The following is a 26,052-nucleotide window of genomic DNA, read 5'->3' as shown; positions in this document are numbered from 1 at the left end:
AACAAAAGATTCACTCAAGCTGAATCAACTGAAATACATGTTTTACCATGCTTTCTGCATTATCATCATGTGATTTATCATCACACATTGATCTCTTTGTAGAACATATTAATGTTTGCCAAAAAAGCACATAGATACAGATCTGTAATATGAACCAATGAGGTGTTAAGTGTATTGGTTTAATTAATAGAATGTTTGTAGGGACCTTTACTTTTAATTATAACTTAGTTTCTAAAAGTAGAGAGTGAAAGTACTGACTTTCAGTTAAACCATTTTAAACTCAGCAGTGGGGGTTTGAGTTCTTAAAGATAGCTCATATAAATAAGGTTCAGCTTTTTTTACAGAGCTCGACCCATGAACTGGATCAGGGAAAACTGAATCAGTCCAACAGAGATTGATTTCAGTGAACACTTTGTGGTAATCCCATCAACACTTATAAACTATATCCTTAAATCTACTCTCTGCTCAGGATCAATGGCCCTCTGAATTAGGCCTATTTATTGGCTATTAAAGCTTAAGGTGTAACTGATGGTGTCCCATCACAAGGGTAGGATGCATCCAAACATCCTACTGCAGCCCCACAGCTTTCCTGATGCATAAAAAGCTCCATGCAGAGGAGCTTCTGCCTGCCAATGCAGCTCTGCAGATTTTGAACGGGCTCAGTTAATGTGTGATTGATCCAAAAGCTCAGGAGCTGATTTACAACTGATGTATTAAATGTTGGTACAGCAGGCTAGCAGGAGGATATTTACGCAAACTGCTTATATTTTCATATTTTCAGATAAGCTTATGTGACCTGTAGGAGAGACATGCCACCTGTTGGAATTTTCATGAATTTCTAGAGCAAATAAATGTACACTTGGTAATTGTCCTGTCTCCTCTTCAGTGTAACCTAAATATGGACGATGGTCGCTCTCTGGGCCTAATGATCAGAGGTGGAGCAGAGTATGGACTGGGGATCTACATCACTGGAGTGGACCCTGGATCTGCTGCAGATGCCTGTGCCCTAAAGGTACCCTAACTAAACCCTTCTTGATAGCATTGCTATATTCCAACGTTAAACCTGTCCCTCAAATGAGAATTCATGATCTTTGAGATGCTTGCAAAAAACGTATTTGTACGTTTTAAACACAATACAATGTTTTGAAGTGGCATGTGCTTCCTTGTATATATTCTCATAGAGGGAAATCTGTTTTTCAGTTGCTCTCAGTGTACTTACTCACAGCATACAGGAGGATATACAGCTACAACAAGAAAACCAACTTTAAAAGGTCTCCTATCATGCAAAATGCACTTTTTGATGTATTTTATACATAAATATGTGTACAGAAGATAAACCATGCAGTGTACAGGAGAGCTGTACAGGGATCTCAAATACCACCAAAACTGACCCGTCGTGCAGAAAACTGTATCTGTCGTTTGTCAGATGTTCCTCCCTGGTTAATCTAATTGAAAAGAAACAGCTGAAAACTAAATAAATAAACAAAAAGAGAAAAAGCACCAGAGAGCAAAACATTGGCTGCCATCTTAGTCTTCTCTAGGTCGTCCTCAGACGAGCCCTCCATCGTCGCTTCCAGTCATCCCGGTTCTCCATACATCTGGCCAGTTCATTGGTACTTTGTGCTCCTGCGTCGTTCTTGAGTACGTCCACGTTTGTGTGGGACGTCCTCGTGACCGATGCCCGTGTGTTGGTTCCCACAGCACCAATTTGCCGTGACAATATTTAATATCAGGCATTCAGGTATTAACAAGATTTGTGATCGGTATTTGTGTAATGAGGGAGGGAAGGAGATCAACACCCTATATCAAGGTGTGCAGAATTATTAGGCAGCTTTTTTTTTAAAGTCAAACATTTTAAAAGTCTTTCAGAGGGATGCAGCACTCTTGAAATTGCTAAGATATTGGGGCATGATCACAGAACCAACAAAGGTTTTGTTGCTAATAGTCAACAGGGTGGCAACAAATGTGTTGAGAAAATAAGACGCAAATGAACTGCCAAAGATCTGAGAAGAATCAAACGTGAAGCCACCAGGAAGCCATTATCCTCCAGTGCTGTCATATTCCAGAACTGTGACCTACCTGGAGGCCCAGAAGTTGCAGGTGTTCAGAGACATGGAAGGCTGAAACCACCACTGAACAAGACACATGAGTTAAAATGTCAAGACTGGGCCAAGAAAGGTTTTCTGGACTGATGAGATGAGGGTGACTCTTGACCAGCGACGTGCAGTCAGGGGAGGCAGGGGAGGCAGGGGAGGCAGGGGAGGCAGGGGAGGCAGGGGAGGCAGAGCCTCACCTGTCATACTCCAATGTAACGGAAAAACTACTAAAGAAAAACTAAATAGTAATAATAATAAAATGTCTCCACTGATCTGTGTTGTAAATGTGATTTATGTTTGATTCCAATCGCTTTTTATAGTCAAAATCAGCAAATTTGCCGAGCTCCGCTACAACTACGGGTAGCGATGAGGAGTGAGGCAGGGACGAGCTCTGCCTCACGTAACGTACAGTTAACTGGCTGGACTGCGGGCACTAATGTAGCGCGGGCACTTATTTTGTGAGCGCGCTCAAGCCAGTTTCTGTGTGGTGAGGTGAGGCACAGGTGAGCTCTGCCTCACCTCAGAATGCGTCACCCCACAGAAACTGGCTGGAAAGCGGGCCCTAAGCGCATGCCTGCACCATCTCACTGTATGTCACCAATGTAATGTTTGTAGATCCCTCTATTACATTTATCCTCGCCATCCATAGTCTCTAAATAACTTATTTCACGTATATATGATATTTAGGCTCGCTGGTCTCATCATACAACGGCAATGAAAAAAGCACCAGGGGAGGCAGCCATAACCTCTGCCGCACTGAAGGGGGCGCAAGTGAGCCCACAGGTTCTTGTTGCTACTGTTATTCTACGCAGGCAGTGTTGCCAACTTGGCGATTTTCTCGTTACATTTGGCGGCTTTCCAAACCCTCCGGCTACTTATTTGTGTCAAAAGCGACTAACGACTAATCTAATGATTTATAATGGTGTTATTAGCGACTTTTCTGGTGTTTGGAGACTCACGTATTGTTCTGCAGTTAACGTGCTGCCGTGAGCCCCGCCTCCCTCCCATAGTACTCACAGGCGCTCAGACTGACAGTTGCCTGGCCGCAGTAGAGCCGCAGCTGCAGTCAGAGCAGAGAGGAGACAACCACACTCCCCCGCGTCGAGACTGCAAATGAATTGCGCATGCGCCAACTGCCAAGCCGTCCTGGTTTTAAGCGGGATTTAAATGTTGAATGTAAATGTTTCTTCACTCACTTTCACACTATAATAAATAACTGCCTTTGCTTTGCTTTGCCTTACACAGCCTCAGTCACTCAATCACCTCGTCCACTGTGTGTGTGCCTCTCTGTGACAAGCTAAACATCATGGCACAGTCTAAATTGTATTCTCAAAAATACAGAAAGGAGTGGGAATCAAACCCTGAGTATAAAGGATGGTTGAAGCCATTTATTGGAGATGACACACGGGCATACTGCCTTTATTGTAAGGGGGATTTCTATGCCAAACTGTCATGTTAAAACCCCAAAACATACTCAAAAGGCAAAGACATTTCTGATCTACTGTCGTCTGGATTTAACTCCGGTGGTTTCAAGTTTTGATCCTTGAAGGGTTGGCAACGTTTTTTGTACTCCCCTATGCAAATTAGGCGATGACGTCATTTAGCGACTTCTGGCGACTTCCAGGACAGCTAATAGCTACTTTCCTTACTATGGAGTTGGCAACACTGTACGCAGGGACGGTAGCGGTAGACGCGAACAACAAACTAGACTTTTGAAACTAGAGGAAGATAAGGAGGACTTTTACAAAAAAGTAATAGAGATTGTTGTCCAGAAGGATAGCATGGACTTCATCTTCAAGTCAAGGTAAGACCACATTTGTAATGCAAATGGACTTACTAAGAAAGAACAATCCAATATTTAAATTGTGGGTAGGCCTATCCTTTTGTTGAACGGTCTGTTTAAAATGAATTGAAGCATCAGACTAAAAAAGCTTTTGAAAATAACCGACTATTTCGATTAAGGTCAAAATATAATATTTGTAAATCTGACTCTAAAAGAGTCAGTGCCTCACCAGCCATGAACCTCACTGCACGTCACTGCTCTTGACGGACCAGATGGATGGGCCCGTGGCTGGATCAGTAACGGCCCGTCCACACAGCGGCTTTTGAAAAAGCTTGCCGGCGGGCGTGTCTGAAGCTCGACCAACATGAATCTCCCGCCCCTGACACACAAGCAGCGGTTTGATTGGCTAGAGCTTGTACTGGCATATGATTTGATTGGTTGACGCTTCCACCGAAAGCTTCAGAAGCTTCAAAAGTTGAACATTGCTCAACTTTTGCAGCCTGAAACGCCAGGAAAGCTCCGCTCTGCTTCCCACAATGCAGTTCGGCGAAAAGTGACATCACCCCATTCAAAGTGAATGGGCAGAAGCGTCGGAAGAAGCTTCCAACGCCACTGTGTGGACGGGCCGTAACAAGCACAGAGCTCCACTTCCACTCAGTGACAGCAAGGTGGAGGTGGGTTCTGGTATGAGCTGGTATTATTAAGGAGGAGCTAGTTGGACCTTTTCAGGTTGAAGATGGACTCAATATCAACTCCCAAACCTACTCCCAGTTTTTAGAAGACACTTTCTTCCATCAGTGGAACAGGAAAAAGTCTGCATCTTTCAGGAAGACCATGATTTTATGGAGGACCTAAACCCTTCCTCATCTGACCTAAACCCTTCCTCATCTGACCTAAACCCTTCCTCACCTGACCTAAACCCTTCCTCATCTGACCTAAACTGACCTAAACCCTTCCTCATCTGACCCTAACCCTTCCTCATCTGACCCTAACCCTTCCTCATCTGACCTAAACCCTTCCTCATCTGACCTAAACCCTTCCTCACCTGACCTAAACCCTTCCTCATCTGACCTAAACCCTTCCTCATCTGACCTAAACCCTTCCTCATCTGACCTAAACCCTTCCTCATCTGACCCTAACCCTTCCTCATCTGACCTAAACCCTTCCTCATCTGACCTAAACCCTTCCTCATCTGACCTAAACCCTTCCTCATCTGACCTAAACCCTTCCTCATCTGACCTAAACCCTTCCTCACCTGACCTAAACCCTTCCTCATCTGACCTAAACCCTTCCTCATCTGACCTAAACCCTTCCTCATCTGACCTAAACCCTTCCTCATCTGACCCTAACCCTTCCTCATCTGACCTAAACCCTTCCTCATCTGACCTAAACCCTTCCTCATCTGACCTAAACCCTTCCTCATCTGACCTAAACCCTTCCTCACCAGACCTTAACCCTATAGAGAACTAGTGGGCTCTTCTTAAAGGGAGATTTCCGGTGAAGGAAGTCAGTACAGCTCTCTGAACAGAGTCTGGGAGGCTGTGGTTGATCGTCAACAGATCAAGAAACTGACAGACTCCATCAATTGCTTGGTATTTTTTCTCCTTCCGTCCTTTTTAAACTGTGTGTGAGCGGAGGTGCTCATAGTGTTTTTTTGTGGGAAGATGTTTGTTTTCCTTTAGTTGCATAATAATTGTGCACACATATATTTTCTCCTAAGAAGGCCAGAACATCACTTTTACTTTCTTAAATATTCAGGTTTGAGGTTCATTAACATTTTGGATTGACCGAGAACACAGTAGTTGTTCAATAATTAAAATAATCCTCAAAAAATGCAACTTGCCTAATAATTGTGCACACAGTGTATTACTGCTGTGTTGTAATGTAGTTGTTGGTACAGACTCATTTGGAAACCATGCACTACACCGCTACATGACACACAATTTGATCAAACTAAAATAAGACTTGATTGCCATGTGAGATAGATGACTCAAGAAATAGTATATTACATGTATTACATGTCACTTGTTAGACATTTTTATCCAAAGCGACTTACATACTCAGTAGTGTGGGCAATCCCCACAGGAACACTTTGGAGTGAAGTGTCTCAGGGACACAACGACATGCTGACTGCAGTGGGGTTTGAACCTGTGACCCCCTGATCCCAACACCAACGCTCAACCCACTGCACCACACGCAGCCCAAATGTAAAATACTATATTACAGTTCAACAGCAATGTGAAAACATATTGGTTTTGTATCAGAACACCCTGAAACTTTAACAAACACTCGAATGGTGCTTTAAATCTTATTCATGGATTAATGAGTTGTTGATGTGAATATGTCTGCCACCGTTCCAGCTGTCACCCCTAACATCTGCTGCCTCATTCTGTGTAACCACCTGCTTCCATTACACTGTTGAACTGTAAGTAACATCTGCTACCTGCCTTACAGCCTCAGCCAGGGAGTTGAGTTCACTGCCATGACAGGTCTACAAAATGATTTATCATGCTAAATCTCTGCTGTGTGCTTTCAGGTCAGCTTTCTGCCTCAACAAGCAGGCCACTCTCTGTGCTATTTTTCAACCTGCCTCAGGCAACAACAACAAAAGCCAGTGTTTCCTACCTGTAAACAATGTGGATGAAACCTTAATATGGCTTTCATGATAATACCCCGGTGTCCTACTTCTGGATACAAATAAATCATCAAACTCATTGTTTGATTTCTTAGTATTCTGAACAAATTGGGACACCTGGGAAAAATAGCCTTACTCAGAAAAAATGAGTTTAAAAGAACAGAGGTTTAAATGCTTTCTTCAAAATGTTGTCCCTTGAAAGTATGACATGTCTCAGAGAGAGATGAAGAGGTACTTTTTTTTACCACGGAGTATTGAGCGGTCATGCTGCAGAACCGGAAGCTTTTGACATTCTACAAAGTGTGAGAGCAGGAAAGAGAGAAAGAACAGACAGTGGCATATAGCACAAACAAATTAAAATCTTTGGTGATGATGGTGCTACAGTAGACATTTAATTATTTAAATTCTTCCTCAGGGGAACATTTTTGTACCAAATGTACAGTATGGTGATACATCCAAAGTTGAGATATTTCCCATATGTGTATGTGTGCATGTGTGTGCGCATGGGTGTGTTTATCAGGGTTTATCAGAGTCACCCTGCCATTCTTGGAAAACCTGCATTGTCTCCTTGTCTGTGTTGTGGCAGTATGATGGTTTGGTTAAACAGTGCAGCAGGTGATCACCTCAAGCTTTAAAGGAAATATTGAACAGCCGACTTCTTAGAATGTATTTTGTACAACTGAACAAGTAGAAACCCACAGACACAGTGGAACCTCTTTAACCATAATGTAGTTATACCATAGTATACATTATCATATTATCCTCTTGCGCATCCTATTGTGAACATGGAAATGATGAGTACCCCAAAGTTTTATGATAGAAATCAGTGGCGGCTGGTGCATGTTTCTCCAGGGCTCGACCAAAATGTTTGCAAACGTATACACAAACTCAAAACACGTCATATTACAACGCAGGTCTAGCTCAAGGCACACAGCACTTGATACAGTCTATTATTTTAGTGCCTGTTTTTGTCAACCTCCTTATTATGCTATCCTGTAGCCTTCATTGGACAGCTGTGTTTACTTTCCTAAACATGGCTAGAAGCATAGAATCATCCATGTGGACTCCGGTTTGTTCATGTTTTTTCTGATATGTGCTTTAAGTCGCTCACATCTGTCTGGATCCATGCTGGGTCTGGTCCATAGACGGGTCTGATCCTGACGTTTGAAAATGGAGGCAGGGGAAGCAAAATATAGCACTGGTGTTGCTACAGGTAGTTATCCCAGCCTTCTTGCTGAACCAGCTCCTTGAAAAAGAGCATGTATACTGCCTTCCTCTGTCCTTAACTCCTGCCTATGTCAGGCTGATCAGGTCCGAGCTCTTTTACTCCCAGCTTTCCCTCCAGTGTCCTCCTCTCAAAGGATCTAGTTTTGTTTACACTCCGGCCCAATCCCAAACCACTCCCTCGACCCTACCCCTCCGTGATGGAGTGAACTCCGTCTGTAGCCACACTCGCAGCTCAACGAGGCTCCCTCCTGTCAGATGGAGGGAGTAAACACAGCAGCAAGCTTTGGGACGGCCTCCCCTCTCTCCGGCAGAAACAGGAAATGCCTTATCTGTATGTAACAACGGTTTCAAATCAGCATCTCTTAGACAAAAAGTTTAAATGAATAACTCAAATAAAACTCCAAACATCTTTCATTGTGTTTCAAAGCTCTTTTAGTTTTAAACCTGATGTTTATAAGCTTCTTAGTTTTTGCAACGGTCTGTAAATATACACGACTTTATAATAAAATGCACACATTTACCTTTTTCTAGACTAAACACAGGTGATCCTAAGTTAAAAACATATGAGGTTATCATGAGGTTGTTAACATCGCAATTTATCAGTGGATGTTTGCTGGAACTACTTGTAAACAGCGTGTTTCCTGACGGACACACACAGCGTGACTCCGGTCAGGTAGAGACCGGTCTCAAGTCAGCACCGCTGCAGACTCGCTGTTTGAGGGCTTGATAGCCCACTCCCCCTCCACACTTGTTGCTTTGGAACAGCCCTCAATATGGCGGACCCTCCGCGTGAACGCGCAAACGGAGGGGTAGGGTGTAGGGGGCGGTTTGGGAATGGGCCTCCGTCTCCGTCTAACTCTCATTCAAACGTCAATCTGAGTGATTGACGTTAGTTAGCTCTGCCGCTCCTGCTTCCCCCTAGTTGTTGGCGGTGTCAACAGCTGCTTTGGGCGCAGTTTGGTGTGTAAAACAATTTTTATCGATATTTTATCGTAGATTATACATTTAACTGACACCAACTATATAATATGTACCTTGTTCATTACATTTTTTTTAAATAAAATTAAAGTATTTTTTAATGACAATCTAGAATGTGGGAAGAGATGGGGCGGTGCCCCTAGCACCCCATGGGCCGGCCGCCACTGATTTAAATGTATAATACGGTCCCCAGCACACAGAAACTGCAGGATGCTAACTTCCATATGTTGGGCAATTTGCACAATTAGCATACGTTTTAGTAATAAGCATGAATTACCATTATAGTCTATAAAAAATTGCTTTGCTGATTTGGACAACTTTGAGGGTTATTGAGGATGCTGAGTCAATTTCTGAAATTATTAAGTTTCAGAAATGGCATTTTCAACCAGAAAGTGGCCATATCTGTACTCTCGGTGGGCTGATTTTGATTCCTTTCAGTTCCATTTTGAAGATTTAGGGGACTCTGGATCACTTGGATTTGACAGATTGCCTTATACTGTAGATGACATCCTAACCATGACACGTTGGTGTTTCCCAGGAAGATTTGGTAAACATAGAAGGGTACAGGGGCATCTGGAACACTTTGCTTAGCATGCTGCATAACCTGGCCTTGGATAAGCAGATACAAATGGTTTGATAGTCAGATGGATGTCATATGAAATTTATTGTTAGGACTTTAGTTATAGCTGTTCTGAAGTTAAAAGTAGAAGAAATTGAACCATTTCAAGCCTTAAATATGACTAAATATGAAACTAGCATCCATCATCCCAGCTCTATAGACATGGTTTAAAGTAATATCACTTTATAATATGTGCAACACACTTACCGTTGGCCTCCTATCATGTTGAGAGATTGAGACTCTCGACCATATTGTTTGAATTCTGACTCTCCGTGTGTGTGTGTGTGTGTGTGTGTGTGTGTGTGTGTGTGTGTGTGTGTGTGTGTGTGTGTGTGTGTGTGTGTGTGTGTGTGTGTGTGTGTGTGTGTGTGTGTGTGTGTGTGTGTGTGTGTGTGTGTGTGTGTGTGTGTGTGTGTGTGTGTGTGAGTGTGAGTGTGTGTGTGCGTGCATGTGTGTGTGAGTGTGTGTGGGTGTGGTGGTGTGGTCTGTTTGTTTGCTTTCATGTGTCCCCCAGTGTTTCATGCGACAAGCTGAGACACTTTAATGAGTGTCAGCCTCTTTTTTGCCAGGCATGACCCCGGGTTAGAGAGTGGCTGACACTGATAGCTAATATGAGGGCAAACTGAAACTGCTGGTGTGGGATTACAAAGATAAGTGGATTACAGACAGTGAGTGTATATCATTTGGATAAAAAAGGCAAATGCATGCCCATGATGCTTTTCCATATTAACAAAATGGTATGTTTGTACATGTGAAGAGATACACTGAGAACTGGGTTTTCCCTACAACAGTATCCATTTTAAAAATAGTAAATACATTTACAGTATATCACTTTTGATTTTCACTGTAACCACCTAGACACCATTACAGGTCAAAGAAGAAGTTTGCCAAATACTTTGCACCTCCAGCAACCTGCATACACACACACACACACACACACACACACACACACACACACACACACACACACACACACACACACACACACACACACACACACACACACACACACACACACACACACACACACACACACACACACACACTCACACACACAGGGCTGTATCCAGGATTTCCTAAATACCGAGGTCCAAACATGTTAGGGGGGTTCGGGGGTATACCCCCCGAGATTTTGGGGATTTTCATGATCTAGTTAGGTGCTTTTTAAGTCCTGTGGGGGGTCACAAATTGGATAATATATTGATTGCAGCATACATTATCTTTGAAAGAGTAATACATAAGAATCAGTTGATTGTTACTATGAATGATCTGGACATGCAGAAGAGGCTAAAATGATCACAACACATTGTCAACATTCACTTTCCATGTCTCTCTGCTTTCCATAACCTGCAGCCTCTCTTCCGTCGTCTTTAGTCTCTCTGTCTTCTTCCTGTTCATTACTCTCTCTGTCCTCTTCTCTCTCTCTTTGTTCAATCTCTCCCTCGTTCTTCACTTGTTGCTCCTGCCAGTGAATTAAAAGCAATTCAGCCATTTAGTTCATTTCACTTGTTTGTTTGCATACTTTTTTTAATTTAAATCTGTTTTGTTTGATTCTCAAAAGAGAACAAAGATGTAAGCAAACGGTGTTTTATACAATTGTATGTTATTATGACATCATAACTGCAATAGATGTATGTTAACAATTATGCCTATTGTGTATATTGTAAATGAAGACTATTGTTATAGTTATAGATATAGATAGATTGATAGATAATTAGATAGATGAGGTTATTAAGCCAACATCATTTTTTGTACCTGCAGTTCCTCCCTGATTTCCATCACTTTCTCTCTCTCTCTCTCTCTCTCTCTTTCTCTCTCTCTCTTTCTCTCTGCCTGTCCTGTCTCTTTTCATTATATCTGAGTCAGTGTAAAAAGAAAACAATACAATGTTATACAGTTGCAAGAAAAAGTATGTGAACCCTTTGAAATGACCTGGATTTCTGCATAAGTTGGTCATAAAATGTGTTCTGATCTTCATCTAAGTCACAACAATAGACAAACACAGTCTGCTTAAACTAATACCACACAAACAATTATGTTTTCATGTTTTTATTGAACACACCATGTAAACATTCACAGTGCAGGGTGGAACAAGTATGTGAACCCCTAGGCTAAAGACTTCTTCAAGAGCTAATTGGAGTCAGGAGTAGTCAGCCAACCTGGAGTCCAATCAATGAGACGAGATTGGAGGTGTTGGTTAAAGCTGCCCTGCCCTATAAAAAATACACACCAGTTTAGAATGTGCTATTGTTAAGAAGCATTGCCAGATGTGAACCATGCCTCGCACAAAAGAGCTCTCAGAAGACCTACGATGAAGAATGGTTGACTTGCATAAAGCTGGAAAGGGTTACAAAAGTATCTCTAAAAGCCTTGATGTTCATCAGTCCACGGTAAGACACATTGTCTATACATGGAGAAAGTTCAGCACTGTTGCTACTCGCCCTAGGAGTGGCCATCCTGTAAAGATGACTGCAAGAGCACAGCGCAGAATGCTCAATGAGGTGAAGAAGAATCCTAGAGTGTCAGCTAGAGACTTAAAGAAATCTCTGGCACATGCTAACCAGGGTTTCCGTTAGCCGGTAATTACCGGTTTTTAGCTGGTAAAATGTAATAAAAACCGGTAAATTCAAAACTTGCCGGTCAAAATGTCCGATGCTCCTATCGATTGCCCGCCGGTCATTATCGGCCAATATTCACTCTTAATAGTTTGATCGGTGCTCTCTATAAAGGCCGATCAGGAGAGCTGGATCTGATCGATATGGACATAAACGCGAGTGAAGTATAACCGGACGTGAGAGAGAGATCAGATCAGCTGCTCCATAATTACCTGAAGCCCCGCCCACTGTTTAGTGCGCTGCATGAGAAACTGACGGGCTGTCAGGAGAGAAGGGAAAAGAGAGGATCCGTTTCTCCCGTGTTATTCTTCTTAAGTTAATGTAAACTTTTGAATAATGTACTTCATCTAGGCTACTACAAGTAGTTTCTTTGAATGTAATAATGATGTTGTTTGTTGTTTGTGGAATCATTTATTGAAAAATGAATCTGAATTTTTCGATCTGTTACGATTATAAACTGAAGCAATATAAAAATGACTCCCATTAACTGAGTTTTAAACCTCAGCATATCCGGTCATAGTCCGGTAATTACCTGCTAACGGAAACTCTGCTACACAACTCTTATTATTATTATTGAAACATGACCGGTAAGTTTCAAATTTGTCCGGTAAAATAAATTCTGTTCGGACATTTGACCGGCGAGAAAAAATCCTAGCGGAAACCCTGATGCTAACATCTCTGTTGACGAATCTACGATACGTAAAACACTGAACAAGAATGGAGTTCATGGGAGGACACCACGGAGGACACCACGGAGGAAGCCACTGCTGTCCAGAAAAAACATTGCTGCACGTTTGAAGTTTGCAAAAGAGCACCTGGATGTTCCACAGCACTACTGGCAAAATATTCTGTGGACAGATGAAACCAAAGTTGAGTTGTTTGGAAGGAACGCACAACGCTATGTGTGGAGAATCCAAAGGGTTCACATACTTTTTCTTGCAACTGTATCTTCAATGTTTTACTCAAATTGAAATGAAAGAAAAGCATTACAACGTTTGTTAAAAGGTAATCCTTCTGACATTGGATGAATGTAATTAACTGTAGCTCTCTAGCTAGTTTATTCACGCAATTTAAAACAAAGTATAGCCTATAGCTGCAATATAAGTTAGTGTGCATGTTGTCGGACGTCCACTGACTAACGTAGAGCGTTCACACAGGATCTGCTGGTCATATGATGTCCTGATGAAAAGAAACACAAGCAGCCCACTGGACTCAGATCTCTAGATACCTCATCACTCTTCCTCTGGACTCAGATCTCTAGATACCTCATCACTCTTCCTCTGGACTCAGATCTCTAGATACCTCATCACTCTTCCTCTGGACTCAGATCTCTAGATACCTCATCACTCTTCCTCTGGACTCAGATCTCTAGATACAAGTACGGGCTGCGGTGGTTTGTTGATACCAGCTGGTTGATACCAGAGGTTGATACATGTCGTCTTCTTCTGTTTGCTTTAATTGAGGCTATGTAGTTATGCAGCGCCCCCATTGTCAGTAAATGGAAGTACTACAAAGAACGCCGTTTAGTGCAGTTATTTCACAAGTTGTGTTATATACACAGCTCGGAAAAAATTACCGAGGTCCGGACCTCGGTGACCTCAATGGTGGACACACACACACACACACACACACACACACACACACACACACACACACACACACACACACACACACACACACACACACACACACACACACACACACACACAATGTTTTTATTCAACTGTTTGTTGTAAGACACAAGTATTTTCTTTTTAGAAGGGCCAGGGCCCAGAACCACATCCTCGCTCTCTTCTCCTCTTTCATTATCACCTCCTCCACCGGCAGCGCTCATTTTCCCACACGACTGAACAGGCTGACATGCCACACAAACAATGATGCCGCGCCGCGGCCCACCGGAGACAATCTCACACACACACGTGCGAGCAAGAAAGGGGCATGGGGTGTTATAGTCTGTGTGTGTGTGTGCGTGTGTGTGTGTGTGTGTGTGTGTGTGTGTGTGTGTGTGTGTGTGTGTGTGTGTGTGTGTGTGTGTGTGTGTGTGTGTGTGTGTGTGAGAGAGAGTGAGTCAGCTGATTGATGGGAAAATGCTGGGAAAATGGTTGGTTGAAGGATAACATTAAGTCTAATAATGATGTACCGTGCATGTTCACATCATGTATACTTTGCATTACTTAATACCATTTTTCCAATATTTATTTTTTAACATTTTGGACAAAATAGCCAATTGTACATCGAGGTGCCCAGATGTCCCTAGTGCCCACCTATCCGATTTGAACATGCTGATGTACAATGTGATGTAGTAGCCTAATGCAGGTGTAAGACCATTGTGTTTGTATTGTGTTATAGGTATGCATAGTTTTCTATGCATTTTGAGGGTTTTGGGGGGTTTGACCCCTCGAACCCTAGGGGGCTGGCTCCACTAAAAGAATTAAATAACATAACCCTAACCCTAAAACCGAAATAAAGTTAAAAAAAAGTAACTAAATCCGCCAGAAACCCGAAAATCTTCGCGCGGGGGGGACACATGCATGTGTCCCATTTCCCCATTTATGGAAGTTGGCAACCCTACGCGCACCTGACATAATAACGTTACTTACCGTTTAAATTGACCAAATAAATGCAGCAGACAATGTTATTTAACCACAATTACAATTTATTTTATTTCAACTATATTCTTCTTCTTATTATTATTATTAATGTAATATTTTTCACTTTTTTTTTCACTTTTTTTTTTTTTTTTTCACTTTTCATTTTTCAAATGAGGGTGCATAACGACTCAACTGAGGGTGCACCCTTATGCACCCCCGTAGAACCGGGCCTGATCTGGGTGTATGGGAGAAGGAATATGCTGTGGAGAGAGCTGCTGGGGTGGATGTGTTGGATGGAGTAATCCAGGTCTCAGTGAGAGCAAGGAAATCCAGAGACTGCAGGGAGGCCTAGCCAGAGATGAAGTCAGCCTTAGGAACAGCTGACTGGCAGTTCCACAGGCCACCTGAAACTAGATGTTGGATCTCAGTGGAGCCAACCCAGTCTAAAAAAAAAAACGTGTAATAAATACGTTGGTCCACAACTTAGGACGTAGTATTTCTACAAAAACGCCTCTGAAATTGTAGGATCCCTACGTTTTTTTTCACCATTAATTCCAATGGCTGGCGTCTATGTCACGTGATCTTCATATTTCTCCCTGCAGAAAAAAAAAACATGGCCGAACTTCGTTTTATTCTCGGTGGAAAATGCCTATTTTAAAGTTAGTTTGGCCATTAAAATGCGTTTTGATGTCATTTGATGCGAGAAATACGAGTTGTTATTTCAGATTATGTGTGCAGTGGATGTACATGATCTTTAGTTTGCTAGTTATTATGAAGAGTACTTCAGGAAATTGTGTCTATACAACGTTTTCATTGTTACCAAGGTGGTTGCAAGGGACGCTGCTATCGATATTATTTCTGTTATGGTGTGTAACTGTTTAATGGTGTTATCTTTATTGCTACCGTCAATGTATAGTGTTGGTCCACAGCGCAAACGTATTAGTTTAACACAATCCGCAAAATTGTGGCATAGATACGTTATTTTCCCCTGTGCAATTCCAGTCTCACATCTCACATCACATCGTCATTAACAAATACCGGAAACAGACCGAAAAACATTTGTTTTAAATAAAATAATACTTTATTCCGAGTGTGCTTGCTTTTCTCTTTGAAAGTCATCACATAACGGCATTGTAATACACGGTTCGGCTGCATTACATATTACATATCTGCAGGGTTGCCAACTTTGGGTACCTGGCTGGAGTGAGATTTTGATATCATGGGTTTAATTACACATATGCGCACTAAATGACTGCTATCATTAGTAGCGGGACCTTAGCATATATATAGGATATATATACAATATATACAAATACACAATATTGGATACAATACAGACTATAAAGGGCACAACGTTTCATTCACTAATGAAAGTCAAACACATGTTTGTTTCCACTGTTTTATTGTGTGCATAGGCCTGTCGCGATAAGCAATTAATTGACTTATCGTACGATAAATAAAAAAAATAAATTAAATTGCCATTTACATCAGGATATGACTGTTTGAAAGGATGTACTTGAATTATTATTATATATTATACATTATCATTATTATATATTATCATTATGTCAGTGGTCTAAAATGGTCATACAACGGTGCCGACAATATTATCGTTTATCGCAATAATTTCCGGGAAAATGTATCCAACAAAATTAATTATCGTGAGAGGCCTATACATGAAACACACGCACACAAACAAATCTACAGACTTACTTCAAACTGCCAAATATATTAATTAACACACTCTCACTCTCATATACTCTTTGACTCTATTTTGGCCGAGTAGAACAATAAGCAGCAGACTTTACTTTGTTATCATTTCTACTGGATCTTAAATCTGCGCATGCGCAATACGGGTCGGGGATTGACCAACCGTCTCCCACTGCTCTGCTGTCTGTTAACGTTGTTAGGCCCGTCCACACTACAGCGTCGACAGCGTCGACAGCTTCAATCTGCCCATTCACTTTGAATGGGGTGACGTCACGTTGCCGCTTTTTTTCGCCGAACTGAATTGTGGGTAGCATAGCGGTCCGTCGACGCCGGAGACGCCGGAGTAGCCAGCGCCAGCCAATCAAACCCCGTTTCGTAAAATCTGACAGCTCAAGCCGTAGCCAATCAAACCGCGTCTAAGCTGGGAGAGATATCCCGCCGTTCATTTCTATATTTCAAAAAAAGATGGAGGAGAAACTAATTATCGCCGTAGCAAATCACCCGGTTTTGTATGACCAGACCCTCTTCACCTACCGGGATACAAACCGGAGGAACCAGGCATGGAGGGAGGTGGCAGAGACAGTGGGTGAAACTGGTAGGTTTTCGCCTGTTTGGGGAGTTTATATATATATATATTGCTCCCATAAAATCCCCGGGGGTTTTTGCTTTGTATGTCGGGGGCGGGAGATTCATGTGATTGGTTGTTGGTCGCGTTGCTTGAATAAAATCCCCAAGCTTCAGACACGCCCAGCTCCAAGGGAGCGGATCGACAGCTTGAGCAGCTGTCAACTCAACATTGTAAATAACTAACCAAAAACGATCGCCGGTTCATCTTGTTTTTGGCGTGAGAATAGTTTGGGCAGCGTGAGAGCGTGAGATTGAGAGTGAAAGCGTGTGTCACACGCCAGATGCGTGAGAGTTGGCAACCCTGATCTGCTGTAGTTCTGTATTTATAGAGCCCTGATGAGAAGACTTCTAGACAAACATGAGGAACTGCCGCCAACACTGAAAACGTGACATGGATCATAAATATATCAGCCATTAAACAACATCTTACATTTCTTTTCACACAATACGTCTCCTTGCAGTATCAACACTAATTCGGCTGACTTTTATATTTGATCCAATTGGTAGATAGGCTGTATTTACACCATAAAGGTGCACAGCTGATATAAAGGGACACCTAGTGGTTAAAGCATGTTATTGAATTTCATTATTTGTATTATTAGATATTAATAGGATCCCTATAAAGTATATTCATTACTCGTTATTCTCTACTAATAGTTAATTAAAGACTGTATATAATGACTATTTTGCACAACCCTTAAAATATTTCAAGATTTTCTAAGGTTTATTGACATATCATATAGGCCTACACAACTATGGTGTAGTTATGCTTTGAATGAAAAACTTGGGTCGCCGGTTCCTCAATAGTGCATTACAAGACATCTATCAATATTTGTGCATACCTCCAGCAATGTTAACTATGTTGAAGGGGAGGCGTGTGGTGCAGTGGGTTGTGAGTTGGTATTCGGATCAGGAGGTCACAGATTCAAACCCCACTGCAGTCAGCATGTCGTTGTGTCCCTGGGCAAGACACTTCACCCCAAATTGCTCCTGTTGGGATTGCCCACAGTATTGAGTATGTAAGTCGCTTTGGATAAAAGCATCTAACAAGTAACATGTAATGTAATGTAATGAAGCACTTATTTTAACTGATATTATACATATTTTATACTCTTATAAGATGTATGTAGATATTTCATCTCCGGCCTTGTCAGGTATTGAACAATCAATAAATAAAGAACACAGAATTGTTAAATATAAAATACAGAATTTGTGTGATTATGTAATGTTGTGAATCGAGTGGCCCATGGTGGTGGTGGGGTTATGGTATTGGCAGGCGTATGTTATGGACGACGAACACAGGCCACTCGATTCACAACATTACCCTAACCCTACCCCTACCCCTACCCCTAACCCTAACCCTACCCCTACCCCTCACACCAGATACTGACTGGTTTTCGGACCCCCCCCAGACCCCCCCAATAAAGCAAAACTGCACGTTTCAGAGTGGCCTTTTATTGTGGCCAGCCTAAGGCACACCTGTGCAATAATCATGCTGTCTAATCAGCATCTTGATATGCCACACCTGTGACGTGGGATGGATTATCTCGGCAAAGGAGAAGTGCTCACTATCACAGATCTTTTCAGATTTGTGAACAATATTTGAGAGAAATGGTTATTTTGTGTATATAGAAAATGTTTTAGATCTTTGAGTTCATCTCATGAAAAATGGGAGCAAAAACAAAAGTGTTGCGTTTATATTTTTGTTCAGTGTATATTGTTTTGATATTTGTAACACCAAACCGACAGATGGTCCTAACATGATCCAGTGGTCTAGTTAATAAAACATAATAATATCAAACATGATATTACTATTAACTTTATTGTAAAATTAAAACAGAACGGTAAGGCCCAATGAGGAGCCTTACGAGCCTTGTGAGGCCCAATAAGGCCTTACGAGCTTTATTGAGCCTTTTGAGGCCCAATCTCTCTAATAAATAAAAAACTATGGCAGATGTGTAGTATTTAATGCAGCTGAACCATTTATTATAATGCATTTATATGATGACTTTCAAAGAGTAAAGCAAGCACGAGCGGAATAAAGTATGGTTTTATCTTTTACGGGGAAAAAAATTCATATAGAATAACCTAGGTGCACTGCCACTCCAACATTCAATCACAGAGCTTGAGGACTAATCACGGGGTTTGTCGATCAAAGCGGACTGGTGTCGTCCCAAACGATAGCTGAGGATTATGGGTAGTGTAGTGTCTTCGGCCATCTTAAACTCCGAAAAAACTATTTGTTTCTCCGAATCGAAGGGGAAAAACACAAAAGCATTGCAAACAAATTAAATCTATCAATGTTGTGTAATTAACAGGTATAATCTAGTGTTTTTGAGTTCATGAGTAATGCAGATATCACTGTAAAATCAATCGACATTAGAGAGACTACTTACTTCCAGATGTAAAGACAATAAGTTTCTAGCTAAACGTAATTGAGAATGCAGTTTAGTTCTGTGGGAACTTAATTTTGAGGAGACAGTGTTGGAAGATCATACCATTTTCTTTGTACAAATGTATACATAAATGCAGGTTATTCCAAAGGGTTCACTGCGTTGTCTTGCCACTGTATATATATGTACGTATATATATATATATATATATATATATATATAAACAGTATATTTAGGCGGTCTGTTCTGACGCCACAAAAACTCTGCGTTGTTTTATGTTGTGATGAAACTGATCTGTTGCAGGTGGGTGACCAGATCCTGGATGTCAACGGACAGAGCTTTGTAACCATCTCCCACGATGAGGCAGTTCACATCCTCAAGACAGGACGCCACCTTCTAATGAAAGTTAGGGATGTAGGGCGTCTGCCTCATGCACGCACAGTGGTGGACGAGACCAAATGGATCTGCAGTCAGGCCATAGCTGAGACCAATGCTACAGCTAACCCAAGTTATCTCACCAACTCCCATGTCAATGCCGGCATCCATGTCAACGTCAGTGCCTGCAGTTCAAGGTGAGTGCATTATACTTAGATACAATGACTTTTCCCCACATATAATACAATACTGTCAGTGGAGGGAACTAGAGACATCATTGTAATTGAGGATTAAAATATGGTATCTTTAAATTGTTAACTTTAAAGGCAACATATAGCAACTATCTTACAAGCGGACTTATATAACAGTTACGTAATAGGCAGAACACTGCCAGTCCCACTCTGCTCCCCAAATGCCTTGCACGTGTAATGCAGGAGGCTTTACGGCACCGGGTCACACACCGCCATTTTATGGGAAAAAGTGTTCTGGTTTTCCCCTGATCTGCCTGGACAACTGAAGCAGAACTTATCATTAAAGTGAAGCAGCTGTCCTGTCATGGTCTCCTTGGAAGCAAACAAATGGCATGGCTTAAAGTTAAGAAGAAGTTACCATTTTGAAGATGTTTACTTCCTTTTCAAAGTGTGCTGGTAAGCTCACCAGTTACAGGCAGAAAGTGCCTTTATTTTAGACAGACCAGCCTGAAGGTCCAATGAAACATTCAAGGCCATGTGTGATCACTCCATGGGTTTTTTCCCCACATTAACGTCTTAAGCCCGATTGCCCCCGCAACAATATTGCACGGAACTGTGTGGCTTCTTAACATTTAATAACCTATTAATGTGTCATACCCACTTAATGGGAAGAAACTTAGCTATCAGACAATATTAACAATTTTTAGCTAACCATAACTCACGGTAGCGATATGTTATACTTCATGCTATCTGCACAAACTAGATATCATATAAAAGCTGAGATTCCACAGATTCCATTGGTATAAGTATCATCACTGTGCGACCAAAACTCACGGCAGCGAAAGCCAGGAAAGACAACACACAACTTGACTTTACGGGGCCAAAACGGCAAATACGTCTTACCTTTGCTGTTTTCTGATCAAAAGTTGTGTTCAATGGCATTGAAAAGCATATACACTCTGCTGAAGGTTAATCCAATGTCTCTGTGTCACTTTGAAATGATTATTGATAATCCATCATAACATTTATGGCAATAAATGTATTTTTCATATAGAGTGTAACGGAGCTTTCGGTTTTGGGCAAACTGCGTGCACATCATCCTAACCCTCAATGGTAATGTTTAGATGGATTTAGGAATGTCCCCTCGATTCTATTGGCTCTAACGGTTACAAAGAGGTGTCAATCACCGAAATCGACCAATGGGTTCCAGAGATACGGCAACTGCACCCAAATGTACCCAGAGGTGAGTCCACCTGGACTTTTCTTTTCTAAACCTCTCTAAAAAGGTCAAATTTAGCTTGTTTTGCATCAATCTTGATACAGGGTACTTATTATATGTTAAAGTTTGGATTCCTAAAGCTTTTAGTCTCCGATCCCATCATTCAAGGGTGGTTTTCACTATAAGTAATGGTTTGTCTTTAGACGAAATCTATAATTTACATTTCTTTACTATGTTCAATCTGAATTTACTTTAAAATAAAAACATCTATATTGATTCGGACACTTCCACAGCCAACACACAGGTGTATCATTGCTTTGTGAAAAAGGATTATTCATTTACCCCTTTTAGAAGTGAAGATATAGTCACTTGTTCTGGGCATGTCATGTTCGAGCCTGAGGCCTGAAAAACAGCCTCCGGGCTTAACAGGTTAAGGAGTGACAAAGGCCAGATAAGAGGCAAAGTACAAAATGAACAAATCTTTGAGAGATGCAACATTTCTAAATTTCTTATCAAGTGACTGCTTCTGTCTGGAGGAACCACAGCCAGATGGTTAAAGCCCCGTCCCAAAGACAACTGTCTCCATGCAAACAAACTGGACCCCAGACTTGCAATGTACCAGCCGGCTCAATTCGTCCACCATCATACCCGTCCAAAAATAAACCAGGATCACAGGACTTAATGACATTACCTCTTTGTAATTAAGTCTTCTGAGTGCCTTGTCCTTTCACACCTCAAAACCCTCAACAGGTCTGTAGAAGATGCAGTCAAAATGGCCCTCCACTTCCTCCTGCAGCAGCTGGAATCAGTAGGAACCCTCGCCAGGATCCTGTTTGTGGGCGGGAACACTGCCTTCATACTATAGTCCCGGCTCTGCTGCAGGACAAACTCTCCCAGCTGCACCTTCCAGACTGAATTCCTGTCCAACAGGAAGCAGCACATACAGCTGGAAACTTGTCTCATCAAAATGATCATCATCCGTACTGGTTCCCCTCAAGGCTGCTTTCTTTCTCCTCTTCTTCATTTACATCAATGGCTCTCTCCCCCCCTAAATCCGTAATTAATCAAAGTAAAGTCATGTGAATTAACTATCGGTCCATCCATCAGTGACTGCAGTTCCCCATCGGCCCCAGTCAACCAAGGTGTACCTCAAGGCTCTGTGCTTGGACCCCTCCTCTTCACCATTTACATGCTCCCACTTGGTCAAATTATCCACCACCATAGTCTCAGCTTTCATTCATACACTGATGACACACAGCTCTATCTCTGCACCAAACCTTCAACTCAGCTCCCCCCTCAATCCCTTGTCAACTGCCTACAGGACATAAAAAACTGGATGTCATCAAACCTGCTCAAACTAAACAGCAATAAAACCGAGCTCAGGTTGGAGACCTGCTCCTCTCCATTGACGGCTGCTCCATCTCTCCATCCACTGAAGTCCACAACCTGGGAGTCATCCTGGACACCACAAATCTGTCACCAAATCTGCTTTCGACCATCTCAAAAACATTTCCAGACTCCGGCCTTCACTCTCTGACTCTTTGGCAGAAACGCTAATACACGCTTTCATAACCTCCCGCCTCGACTATTGCAATGGAGTCCTGTCCGGGGTTCCCAGCAAAGCCCTGGAGAAGCTCCAATACGTCCAGAACTCTGCCGCCAGGCTTCTCACCCGCACCAAGCCCTGGCAACACATCACCCCCACCCTCATCCATCTTCACTGGGTTCAGTACAAAACACTCCTCCTCACTTACAAGTCTCTCCATGCCCTCGCCCCCCAGTACTTATCGGACCTCCTACATCCCTACACCCATTCTCGGAGTCTGCGGTCCTCAGACACGGGCCTGCTCTCCATTCCCCGCTCTTACCTCCGAACTGTTGGTGACCGGGCGTTCAGTGTTGCGGCCCCCACCATCTGGAATGCACTTCCTGCAGAGATCTGCAATGCTGCTTCCCTGGACATCTTGAAGTCATCATTAAAAACTCACCTGTTCACCATGGCCTTTGACCCCCTAACCCATCACAGTCCCCCTGCTTCCACTCCTACTGCTATTTATTTAATTTTTTACTTTATTATTTGCCCCTTTTCTGTGTTTGTTTGTTTACCATTTAAAGCGGCCTTGGGCCCCTTGAAAGGCGCTATATAAATATTATCTATTATCCCTCGGGGATCCGGGACATGGACATCTTTCCCTGCAGTGGAGGATTGTGTTAGACCGTTTTTTTGACAGCAGAGTTGTGTAGAGACTCTCCGGCTTATCCATCTGTCCCCCAGCCCTGATGGAGCTGGCTCTGATTGAGAATTTGGCAAGGTATTTCTCTACAAGACAGCTCTCTGCTACACACTTCACTAAACTCACGTTGCCTGCTAGGCTGTGATGTTGGTTGTTATATAATTTCCTAAATGCATAAGAATTGGCGGGGCATACAGGTATTCATGTTGATGAGTTTTCTTTATGTGTTATTCTCAGTTCAACTTGTTTCTAAGATGAATATAATGATTCAGAATCAAAATTCCTTATTTGTCTCACAACGGGGGAGTGAACGATGATGGTTTTCTTAAATATGCTCTGCATTATTTTCTTCTTTGTTGCAGGCCATCCTCTGCCAAAGCTACACTTGTATTGGGAAAGGTAAGAAAAGCAGCCATGCACTACTGCCCTCCGTATACATTATGCCTCTTCAAAGTGCATGTTATAGTACTGACATGACAGATTCTTCACTACAACATGTTGATCTACAATCATAATCTGGACATTATTTTCATGTATTTAGACTTAGTTTGACAGCATCAAAATAGACTTTGACTTTCACATTAATAACTTGTGACTTCACTTAGACTTTAGCGTTTTTAAACTTGTGATCTCTTGATATCCTCCCGGACCCGAACCTGGGAGGGAGCGGAGGGGGAACCTGAGGGGGAGTAGAGAGGGAACCTGAGGGGGAGTGGAGAGGGAACCTAAGGGGGAGCGGAGGGGGAACTTGAGGGGGAACTGTAGGACTGTAGCTCCGATTACAACACAGAGGAGTGTGACTCCATTTCTTGTCAAGATGCCATTACTCTATGACAGTGGTGAGCCGTGACTTTTATAGCTAGGCCCTCTGACCTTCCGTCGAGAAAAAAAAGAAGAGTTATTACATCCCAGCGGAATATCGACACAACGGCCCGGGGTGCAAAACGCATCAATGACAGCGACCCTCTACCACACAAAACAACACCATTTATATAAACACCTATCATGACAGGGCACCCACAGCCAAGTAACAATTACAAATGAATTAAGTCGGCACGGCGGCCCACATTGAAAATGACTTAGGCATACCCAGGCCCGGTTCCAGAACAAAATGACTGAGGGTGCATCTGAGATTAGAGAGGGTGCAGTGGTAAAGTGCTATTTTTATAAGCGGGGTGTGGACCTAATACCTCTAGGGGTGTCCTCACCTCCTCTAGGGGGGTCCGGGGGCATGCTCCCCCGGGAAGATTTTTTTTTAAATATTGAAGTTAAAAGCATCAATCTGGTGCACTTGGTGCAAACTGAAGAGATCTATGGATACATCTCTCAACACCCATATGAAACAGAACTGTAAACAGATTTACTTTTTCTTTATGGATATTTTACAAATCACTCCCCTTTTAAACAATTCTTGTTTTACTGTCATATAGTATTTCATTATTAGTGAGTGAGTTACTCAGATGAGTACCATTTAATTTAGTATTATTAAAACCATGTACATCATCACCTTGGTCCCATCATATACTCTGGGAAGAGAATTTACTGTGCTTGAAAACTGGTATCACATCATCATGTGAAGATGGTTTTGTGACGTGGAGAACATTTCAGCTGCAACATTAGCTTGTTGATAGGCTTGGGATACGAGATAAGATTTTGATATGTGTGAGGTGTAAAACAGAACAGTATTCTATACTAAAAAAAACACTTTTGACTAGAGTACAACTCACTTTTTAATAACATGTGGCAGAAGATTTGAACTAGATTTGAGAGGTATTTTTTAAATTCTCATTCACATTGTAACGTAGCAGCCATTTTCTCAAAAGATCTCATGTTGTCCAATTTTTCCTGTAGGAGCTTCAAAGATAGTGGCACACTGGAACCACCAGGGAGCACAGGATCCTTATTGGACAGAGTCAGAGGTCAAAGGTTAAACCCATAATAAATTGTACATAATTAGATTTTCAATAGATAAACTCAGTACAATAGTATTACTTACATTAGCCAACAACTTCAACAGCTTAGGTTACATAATCATGTACCAATAAATATATAATTGATACAATAAAATAACTAAAGTGATACAACAATATTTCTTACCCTCAGAAGAGCTGTAGCCTCCTGGAAGCTGTGTTGAATCTTCTCAGCAGTCTCTCCTTCCACTCTCCAGTAACCTTTTTGGTAAGGTCCTTCTCAACAGCGATCTGGATGAGACAGGCTTTTCTTTTGTGCAGCATGCTCCTTCTGTGTTCACTGAACACATTTTTCAGAGTTGAGAAGGAATTTCCACATGTTGCAGTTGATGCACCGAAGGTTAAGCTGAGCTTCAGTGTTTCTAACACCGTAGGCATGGCTGCCAGAGGCTCGCAGTATCTTCTCAAAATGTCCTGTGTTGTCCAGTTTTTTGTCTGATTGGGACATTTCCTCCTGCAGAAACTGCCTTGCCACAGCTAACTCAGCTTCCTTCATCTCTGTCCCTGTTAAGTCAAGCAGTGGTCTCACTTTATTTGCATCCAGGAAATATTCACTCCTTGGGTGTAAGGTGCACAGGGCCTCTACTAGTTTGCTGTTTCTTTCACCAAATCTAGCTGTCATTTCTCCCACTACAGAATCCAGAGTACTGAAATACAGTATTTTACACTCTGTCTTTTCTCCCAATCCTTCCGGACGGTGACCAACTGTGGTGCCTACCACATAGTCTCTCAAGTGGGACATTACTCTGCCTCGTTTCTTCGGAGGGGCTGCTGCAAGAGGTTCTATGG

The 26,052-nt window shown here is 42.2% G+C and overlaps 1 protein-coding gene across 3 annotated transcripts in view; it reads left to right on the top strand.

Moving 5' to 3' along the window:
• whrnb (whirlin b) overlaps positions 1–26,052 on the top strand; it is a 167,500-nt gene that overhangs the window by 68,148 nt on the left and 73,300 nt on the right. For all 3 annotated transcript variants that reach the window (XM_034208317.1, XM_034208316.1, XM_034208314.1), the window contains exons 3-5: positions 887–1,012; positions 19,578–19,846; positions 23,656–23,692. In XM_034208317.1, the coding sequence (XP_034064208.1) occupies positions 887–1,012; positions 19,578–19,846; positions 23,656–23,692 (432 nt within the window). The remainder of the gene's footprint in view (positions 1–886; positions 1,013–19,577; positions 19,847–23,655; positions 23,693–26,052) is intronic.

Source organism: Gymnodraco acuticeps, unplaced genomic scaffold (genome assembly GCF_902827175.1).
Source record: "Gymnodraco acuticeps unplaced genomic scaffold, fGymAcu1.1, whole genome shotgun sequence".
NCBI classification, from domain to species: domain Eukaryota; kingdom Metazoa; phylum Chordata; class Actinopteri; order Perciformes; family Bathydraconidae; genus Gymnodraco; species Gymnodraco acuticeps.
The sequence above is the reverse complement of the archived record's forward strand: the minus strand, read 5'-3'. Positions and strand labels throughout refer to the sequence as shown.